Below are 9746 nucleotides of genomic sequence, written 5' to 3'. Positions count from 1 at the left end.
AAATTAGCTGGGCATGGTGGCGCACACCTGTAATCCAAGCTACTAGGGAGGCTGATATGTAAGAATTGCTGGAACCTGGGAGGCAGAGTTTGTAGTGAGCCAAGATGTACCATTGTACGCCAGCCTAGGTGACGGAGTGAGATACTGTCTCAAAAACAAAAAACAAAAAACAAACTTTTATTAAGCTGTACGACTTTGCATAATTTAATTAAGAACACCTTCATATGCACGCGCACACATTACCCAGTGTAACAGAACCAACATCTAGATGAGAACAGACGATTAGTCTGGGCTCAGTGGCTCATGCCTTTTATCCCAGCACACTGGGAGGCCGAGGAAGAGGATCACTTGAGCTCTAAGAGTTTGAGACTGGTCTGGGCAACATAGTGAGACCTCACCTCTGCAAAAAAATCTTTAAAGTTAGCTGGGTGTGGTGGCACGTGCCAGTAGTCCCAGGTATTTGGGAGGCTGAGGATGTGGAGCCTGGAAAGCTGACTCTGCAGTGAGTTGTGATTGTGTCACTGCATTCCAGCTTAGTTAAGAGAGACCATCTCAAAAGAAAAAATAAATAAAGACCATTAGGGGTGCTAGACCTTAACATACACCTGACTATTATCTCTGGCTAAAAAAAGACAGCTACAAATATAATACTTGATTTTTAAAGACAATTTGGTTAATGTTAATTTTTTACATAAACCCAAACTGAACCACTCTATCCTAAAGATAATCAAAATCATTTTTAAAATCTTTTGGATTAAAAGAATCCAAGATTCTATCGGATTCTTTTGATTACAACAGAATCAAAGGGTTAGACTGACATTCTGTATTATATTTTACTGACCTCTAGTGACTTGCTTTCATATTCTTTCATAGCAGTAATACACTGGTGCTTGGTACTTATGTTAGTGCTAACTCCAGCTTTGACCATAGTATCTGTACCAGTTGGAGGCTGCAAAGTTAAAAAAAGGCAAATATGTAAGTCCAAGTTTTATCATATATACAATTTCTCAACCACTGAACTGTAAAACTAGTCCCCCCAGGTCTTTTATACTGAGATAGTTTCAAGGGTGCTTGATTAAATATACTGCATTTCTGATGTCTCCCTACATCAAGGTTATCTGAAGAAATCAATCTTAGTAACAAAGTAATTGCAAACCCAGGAATTAATCCCATAACTCGAACCATCCAACTACATGCTAAAATACATGTAATATTATGCATACGAAAAGCTTTACTCAATATATACATTTAAACCTCTATATCTAAATTCTCCCTTCTATTCTGCCCCGTAATGTTGCATTAAAAAAATATGAAAACCAGCTGGGTGCAGTGGCTCATTCCTGTAATCCTAGCACTTTGGGAGGCCAAGGAAGGCAAATCACTTGAGGTCAGGAGTACAAGACCAGCCTAGCCAACATGGTGAAACCCCATCTCTACTAAAAATACAAAAATTAGCTGGGTGCGGTGGCACATGCCTGTAATCCCAGCTACTCGGGAGGCTGAGGCAGGAGAATCGCTTGAACCTGGGAAGCGGAGGTTGCAGTGAGCCAAGATTGCACCGCTGCACTCCAGCCTAGCTGACTCTGTCTCAAAAAAAAAAAAAGAAACCTATTTTTCCCCTATAACCTTATGAGGAAAAAGGCACAATAAGTAAAACTAAAGATTCTTGCTTGTACTGCCAGTTTTCTCAACTACCGTACTTTCCAAGGGACATCACACAGCATTCTTCACCATCATTTATATTTTAACTTTAAATTCCGGGTTACCAATTTACCTGAGAAATTCTTCATTTTCTGGAGTTTATTTTAACAAGAAGTTTTATTTCTGCCAGAGATTTCCATTAGGCTAATTGCACCTCCAGCATATCCTAAGAATCCCCCAATCATTTACATCAAGTGGTATTCCATATGTTTCTGTAAACAAAATCTTCCATTCTAGCCCTCCACCCAACCCCTCTCAAAAAAAATGAAAGAACACGCACACACAAAAAAACTTTATGGCCCCACTTAGTCATTTCATCAAAAAAACCTGTATTTTTCAACTGGTACAGAATGTTGATGAGTTACTCTTTTCAATTATTTTTCTACAATCTGCCCCCTATTCTTCATTCCTATAAAGAATAGCTGATCGACCAGGTGTGGTGGCTCATACCCGTAATCCCAACCTTCTGGGAGGCCGAGGAGATCACCTGAGGTCGGGAGTTTGAGACCAGCCTGACCAACGTGGAGAAATCCCATCTCCACTAAAAATACAAAATTAGCCAGGCATGGTGGTGCATGCCTGCAATCCCAGCTACTAGGGAGGCTGAGACAGGAGAATCTCTTGAACCCAGGAGGTGGAGGTTGCAGTGAGCGGAGATCATGCCATTGTACTCCAACCTAGGCACAGAGTGAGATTCCATCTCAAAAAAAAAAAAAAAAAAAAGAATAGCTGACCATTCATAATTATAGTAAATTTAACAGAGTAAATTCAAATTCTACCTTATACCAGCTTATTATAATAAAGTCTTATGAATACAAATTTGATTGGAATGAGCATAATTCAAATATACATCATAATCTCAATATTTCCTATCTACTATACAACCATTTATACATTTGTTTTTAACACACTGTTCAGGAAGTGTCAAACTAAGCTGGAAAGAGAAGCAATTTTACAATTCATCCCGCAAAAAAAAAATACATGTGGGAAAAACATTTCACAAAGATTGGAAGAAAATACATACGTTAAATTTAATAGTAGTCCCAGTAGGAGCAGCTGTAAAACTACTTGGCCCAAAGAGGGAGCCAGATGTGCTGCCAAAAGGATTAGAGGTGGTATTTGTAGTTCCAAAGAGTCCTCCACTGCTAGTACTGGTTCCAAAATCTATAAATAAGAAAGAAAAACGAGATAACAATAACAAATTTAAGAATCTGCAAGATGCCTTGGAACTGAGCTATGGCACTAGTGCAACAGTACTTTCATATCCTCAACTTTTTGTTTTGTTTTGAGACAGGGTCTTGCTCTGTCTCCTAGGCTGGAGTGCAGTGGCGCAATCACAGCTCACTGCAGTCTTGACCTCAGAGGCTCAAGCAATATTCCTGCCTCAGTCTCCTGAGTAGCCAGGACCACAGGCATGCGCCACAACGCCTTTTTTTTTTTTTTTTTTTTTTAGTTTTTGTAGAGACTGAGTCTTGCCATGTTGCTCAGGCTGGTCTCAAACTCCTGGGCTCAAGCAATCCTCCCACCTTAGCCTCCTAAAGTGCTATGATTACAGGTATAAGGTACTGCACCTGGTCTCACATCCTCAAATTTTTTACCTTTCCAGTATCCCAAGCAAATATATTCAAATAGAAATTTCATACACAAAAATACGTACTTCCAGGCTTACAACTTTCATGGGAAACAAAGTCTGAATCCCCTTTAGTCAGCAAAGTGTCCATAAAGCCCTAAGGGCACACTGGGAAGACAACTTAAAAGACAGACTTTGTGGCTGGGCACAGTGGTTCATGCCTGTAATCCCAAGCACTTTGGGAAGCCGAGGCAGGTGGATCACGAGGTCAGGAGATCGAGACCATTCTGGCCATGGTGAAATCCTGTCTCTATTAAAATACAAAAAGTTAGCCGAGTATGGTGGTGCACGCCTGTAGTCCCAGCTACTCAGGAGGCTGAGGCAGGAAAATCGCTTGAATCTCGGAGACGGAGGTTGCAGTGAGCCAAGATCATGCCACTGCACTCCAACCTGGCCAAAGAGCAAGACTCCATCTCCCCCCGACCCCACCAAAAAAAAAGAAATACTTTTGTTTCATCATAAATTTTATCTCATTTCTCCTTTTCTCCTATAAGTAGATGCTGAATCAAGTTGTCTTTCTGAAAACATCTTATCACAACAGACTTCAACAGTAGTCACAGTACATTTTATTTACATATATTATGACATGTACCCACATATAAACAAAAACTTTAGAACATACAAGTGGTCCTCTCAAAAAAAAATTAAATATAGGTTAATGTAAAATTTCACTGCCAAACATTTCAGAAAAATTAGTGGCCAATGTCAATTACTTTATAGATATCAATAAAGAAATAGCAAATCCTTGGATTACTTTACTTTTTCAAAAAGCTGAGTTTGAAAAAAATTACATATAAATGAATTTAACTGTTGTTAAGGAATATACTGTTGAAAGTATGAGACACTACTTTTGGAGATGCAGTCTTGCTCTGTCACCAGTCCGAAGTGCAGCGGCGTGATCTTGGATCACTGAAACCCTCCACCTCCGGGGTTCAAGCGATTCTCCTGCCTTAGCCTCTTGAGTAGCTGGGACTACAGGCGCGCGCCACCACGCCAGGCTAATTTTTGTATTTTTAGTAGAGACAGGGGTGAGCCACCGTGCCCGGCCAAGAGACATTACTTCTGAAGAAGTAACACATATGGTGCCAAATGTCCCTAAGCAACAGAAATTTATCTGCCAATATTTAGAATATTTAGAATTAGTAACATCCTAATTACCAGGTTAAGAGTACTGTGATTTCTCACTGGCAAACTATTATTTCTTTCTAAAACAACGTCTTAATATGTAGTTTAAAGCAAAGAGGCACATTTCTTTTGAATTAGTACTTTAGACTGCATCATATTTTGTTATAGCCATTCTACATCAGGAAGCTCTTCCTCTTCATATTTCTTAAATAACAGTGCTTCAAATTTCCATCCTTATAGAGATGTATACTCTCTTCCTTTACAGCCTATTAACCTTGTCAATACAAATTGAAATTGTCCCCTTCCCATATTTTTGCCATTTGATGGGAAAAGGAGGTAGATTAACATAGAAAAAAGGAGAAAAGAAAACACATTCAATAAACAAACCAAATTGTTAGATGCATAACTCCAGTGATGTCCTACTTACTTCCAAAGCCAGTTGGTTTATTTTGTGCAAAGGCATTGTTTTGGGATGAGAAAAGACTGGTCCCTGTGCTTGCAGTTCCAAACAAGCTATTTGATGTTCCTGTTGATGTACCAAAACCAAAGCCAGTGCTTGTGGAGGTAGCTGGCTGGCTAAATGAATTGGTTCCAAATAATCCTCCTGAGGAGACGGAGAAGGAGGGAAAAAGTTAAGTAGATCAGAGCCGCTAAGTCAATTCCTAAACCAGCTACAAACAAACCAGTTATATTACAAATAAAGCACCTACCTGGTTTAGTCTGTGAATTTCCAAACAGGCCTCCAGTATTGTTGCTAGAACCAAATGCAGATGTTCCAAATGCCCCTCCACTAGTAGTGCCAAAGCCAGTATCTGAAAAAGCAAGATCCAGGGTAAATTAGAATTTAGAATAAAATCTACATAAGATGACCAAATGAAAAGGCATTTTAATATTTCTTAAAATTCTGCATTTGAACCACTAGTATAATTGAAAACATTTTTTCAAAATCCCATCAGAGTATTAATTGCAGAGTAAAAACCAAGCCACAGACATTTTATTCATTGTTCCCAGGGGAAGTATGAAAACTTGAAGTCAAAAAAAGTGACTTTTCAATAAAAGTTACAGGTGTTGACAGGTTAAAGAAAGAAAAAAGTGTTGGCCAGGCACGGTGGCTCACACCTGTAACCCCAGCATTTTGAGAGGCCAAGGAGGGTAAATCATTTGAGGTCAGGAGTTCGGGACCAGTCTGACCACATGGTGAAACCCCATGTCTACTAAAAAAACAAAAGAATTAGTTGGGCGTGGTGGCACATGCCTGTAGTCCCAGCTACTCGGAGGCTGAGGCAGGAGAATTGCTTGAACCTGGGAGACAAAGGTTGCAGTGAGCCAAGATCACGACACTGCACTCCAGAGCAGGACTTGGTCCCAAAAAAAGGTGCCAAGTTAACTAGTGACTACAAGCTACAGATAAAAATAAAATTAAAGTGTTAAGATTATCTCTACTATTGTTGCACTTCATGCTCACTAAGATAAATGGTCTTTCATTAGGGGAACACATCAGAATGATATGGGAAGCTTTTTCAAAACATACATGTTCAGGTTTCAACTCCAGATTCTAAGTCTATAGTTTTTGATGGAAAATATGTATTTTGAATAAAACTTCCAGATGTGACCATGATGGGCACTTTTGTTTAAAAACCATAGACACAGATGCAGAATTCTCTAAAAAGGAGGTCAGAAGCCACTTAAGAAAACTTCCTCTAATTTTATTAGGTATGATAGAGGCTTGTTAGTTATGCTTCTTAAAAAATCCTTAGCCCAGTGCAGTGGCTTATGCTTGTAATCCCAGTGCTTTGGGAGGCTTAGGTGGGAGGATTGCTTGAGCTCAGAAGATGGGAGACCAGCCTGAGCAACATGGAGAGATCCCACCTCTACAATTTTTTTTTTTTTTTTTTTGATACAGAGTCTCGCCCTTGTTACCCAGGCTGGAGTGCAATGGCGCGATCTCGGCTCACCGCAACCTCCGCCTCCTGGGTTCAGGCAATTCCCCTGCCTCAGCCTCCTGAGTAGCTGGGATTACAGGCACGTGCCACCATGCCCAGCTAATTTTTTGTATTTTTAGTAGAGATGGGGTTTCACCGTGTTGACCAGGATGGTCTCGATCTCTTGACCTCGTGATCCACCCGCCTCGGCCTCCCAAAGTGCTGGGATTACAGGCTTGAGCCACTGCGCCCGGCCCAAAAAAATTTTTTTAATGAGCCAGGACGTCAGGAGCGGTGGCTCACCTCTGAAATCCCAGCAATTTGGGAGGCCAAGGCAGGCAGATTGCTTGAGGTCAGGAGTTCAAGACCAGCCTGGCCAACATGGTGAAACCCCATCTCTACCAAAAATATAAAAATTAGCCGGGCATGGTGGCATGCACCTATAATCCCAGATACTCAGGAGGCTGAGGCAGGATAATTGCTTGAACCCCGGAGGCAGGGATTACAGTGAGTTGAGAAAAATAAGCCAGGCATGGTGGTGTGCAACTGTGGTCCCAGCTACTGAGGAGGCTGAGCTATGAGAGATGCTTGGGTCTGGGAGGTTCATACTGTAGTGAACCATGATAGTGCCAATGTACTCCAGCCTGAGCAACAGAGCAAGATCTTATCTCAAAAAATTTTTTTTTCATCCATTACAGAAAGGTTCTGGGATTTACATTAAATTATCTGCTAAGATGCTCTCCTCCCCCAGAAAGAAAGAGATAAAAACAAGACTGGGAAAATGCTGGTTGTTAAAGTTGAGACGTAAGTCCATGAGAGTGCACTATACCATTCTTTCTAGTCTTAGATGAGTATAAAAAGTTTAACAAAGTGTGACAGCTCTTTCAGAATTTGTCTAGCAGGCTTTCCGGTTTTTCCCAGAAACAAAAAAATTTTTTTGGGGTGGGGGGGGTGGTTCCGGTAAAAAAAAAAAAAACCTCAAAAAAAAATTCTTAAGTTTAAATGTGAATAAGGATTGCTACAGGCGACTAATGTCATCTACGATACTGGGTAGGAAGGCAGGTAGATCTCAGGAGGGTTGGTGGGGATTAGGGAGTTCCACATTTTAACATTTCTGTGACATCTGAATGTCACATCATATTCACAAGAGTAAGGTTCAGGGCAGTTATTTAAGAACTGCATTTTAGACTTCAAAATTAAAAGAATTATTTTATGGTCTGAAAAAACTGTTAACCAAAATAATACAAATATTTTAAGTATCTTGTACTGATGATCAGAGAGTTAGGAAAACTTAGAATTTATTTCTATCTTCTTAAAAACCATTAAAGAGATCTTACCATAATTATTTTTTCAAGACAACTTTGTTATAAATACGAAAGTACAAATACAATTCCTACCTGAAGCTATCAGAGTGGATTTGTTCTTGGAAGAGATTAATTAAGGTTTCTCCCTCTTTTGTCATTTTAAAAAACTTACTCTGTCCAAATGTTGAAGTTGTTCCAAAGCCACCTGTGCCACCCCCAAAGGGTGTTCCAAATGATTTATTAAACATCTTCAAAATGATTCTTTGTTTCAGAAAGCTGGGAAGAAGAAAACATTATCACTCTCTTAATGACCACAAAATGGAATGTAGTTGTTTTAGAAAATATATCAATTCCACAAACTTAGGCCTATTCAAACTATAGTATATACTCTCATTCAATATCCTCAAACTCTGTATAAAACTTGTAAAACGATCTGTAATCTACACTGTTCCTGAGCGAACAGTAAGATTAAACTTTGTAATATGAGGTTAAAATTCAGATACCAACAATAACCATCCCTTTAAAACAATATTTTCGGCAAGGCGTGGTGACTCACACCTATAATCCCAGCACTTTGGGAGGCCAAAGTGGGCAGATCACAAGGTCAGGAGTTCAAGACCAGTCTGGGCAAGATGGCGAAACCCCGTCTCTAACCCCGTCTCTACTAAAAATAGAAAAAATTAGCTGGGCGTGGTGGTTCACGCCTGTAATCCCAGCTACTCAGGAGGCTGAGGCAGGAGAATCACTTGAACCCAGGAGGCAGGGGTTGTGGTGAGCAGAGATCGCACCATTGCACTCCAGCCTGGGCGACAGAGCAAGACTTTGTCTCAAAATAAATAAATAAATGTTTTCAATCTTATTTATTTATTTTAAAGACGGAGTTTCACCATGTTGGTCAGACTGGTCTTGAACTCCTGACCTCAGGTGATCCATCTGCCTTGGCCTCCCAAGTGCTTGGATTACAGGCGTGAGCTACCGCGCCCGGCCGTTTTCAATCTTTTTAAAAATCTAAGTCTCCTTTTTTTTTTTTTTTTTGAGACAGAGTCTTGCTCTGTTACAAGGCTGGAGTGCAGTGGCGAGATCCTGGCTCGCTGCAACCTCCGCCTCCCTGATTCAAGCAATTTTCCTGCCTCAGCCTCCTAAGTAGTAGGAACTACAGGCGGGCACCACCACGCCCAGCTCATTTTTGTATTTTTAGTAGAGACAGGGTCTCACCATGTTGGCCAGGCTGGTCTCGATATCTTGGCCTCTCTTGACCTTGTGATACTTCTGCCTCAGCCTCCCAAAGTGCTGGGATTACAGGCATGAGCCACCTCGCCTATCCTTTCCTTTTGAGACCCTGTCTCAAAAACAAACAAAAAAACCTCACCTTGGCCAGGCACAGTGGCTCATGCCTGTAATCCCAGCAATTTGGGATGCCGAGGCAGGTGGATCACCTGAGCTCAGGAGTTTGAGATCAGTCTGGCCAACATGGTGAAACCCGGTCTCTATCAAGAATATAAAAACTAGCCAGGCATGGTGGTGCATGCATGCAATCCCAGCCACTTAGGAGGCTAAGGCAGGAGAATTGCTTGAACCCAGGAAGCAGAGATCACGGTGAGCTGAGATCGCGCCATCGCACTCCAGCCTGGGTAAGGAGCGAAACTCCACCTCAAAAAAAAAAAAAAATCTCTTGCCTCAGCCTCCTGAGTATCAGCTGGGTTTATGCGTGTGCACCACCACGCCCAGCTAATTTTTTTTTTTTTTTTTTTGATACGGAGTCTTGCTCTGTCGCCAGGTTGGAATGCAGTGGCACAGTCTCGGCTCACTGCAACCTCCACCTCCCGGGTTCAAACGATTCTTTCCCTTCAGCCTCCCGAGTAGGTGGGACTACAGGTGCGTGCCAAACACCAGGCTAATGTTTTGTATTTTTAGTAGAGACGGAGTTTCACCACGTTGGCCAGGATGGTCTCGATCTCTTGACCTCGTGATCCACCCACCTCGGCCTCCCAAAGTGCTGGGATTATAGGCACGAGCCACCGCACACAGCCAAATTTTGATTTTTCTTTTTTGGTAAACAACATC

At 41.2% G+C, this 9746-nt stretch overlaps 1 protein-coding gene and 1 non-coding gene across 4 annotated transcripts in view; one reads left to right on the top strand and one right to left on the bottom strand.

Moving 5' to 3' along the window:
* The window catches only part of NUP98 (nucleoporin 98 and 96 precursor), a 117695-nt gene that overhangs the window by 95996 nt on the left and 11953 nt on the right, over positions 1-9746 (bottom strand). For all 3 annotated transcript variants that reach the window (XM_017532859.2, XM_017532861.2, XM_017532860.2), the window contains exons 2-6: positions 7855-7958; positions 5167-5268; positions 4884-5060; positions 2726-2865; positions 842-949 (exon numbers count right to left, since the gene is read on the bottom strand). In XM_017532859.2, coding sequence (XP_017388348.1) covers positions 842-949; positions 2726-2865; positions 4884-5060; positions 5167-5268; positions 7855-7930 — 603 coding nt within the window. In that variant the 5' untranslated portion in view covers positions 7931-7958. The remainder of the gene's footprint in view (positions 1-841; positions 950-2725; positions 2866-4883; positions 5061-5166; positions 5269-7854; positions 7959-9746) is intronic.
* Positions 7247-7306, top strand: LOC119471960. Its single transcript, XR_005201061.1, has one exon. It is a non-coding gene; the product is annotated as a U7 small nuclear RNA (small nuclear RNA).

This window comes from Cebus imitator, unplaced genomic scaffold, assembly GCF_001604975.1.
Source record: "Cebus imitator isolate Cc_AM_T3 unplaced genomic scaffold, Cebus_imitator-1.0 Scaffold79, whole genome shotgun sequence".
Lineage (NCBI taxonomy): Eukaryota > Metazoa > Chordata > Mammalia > Primates > Cebidae > Cebus > Cebus imitator.
Note: the sequence above shows the minus strand (reverse complement) of the source record. Positions and strands in the feature narration are given on the sequence as shown.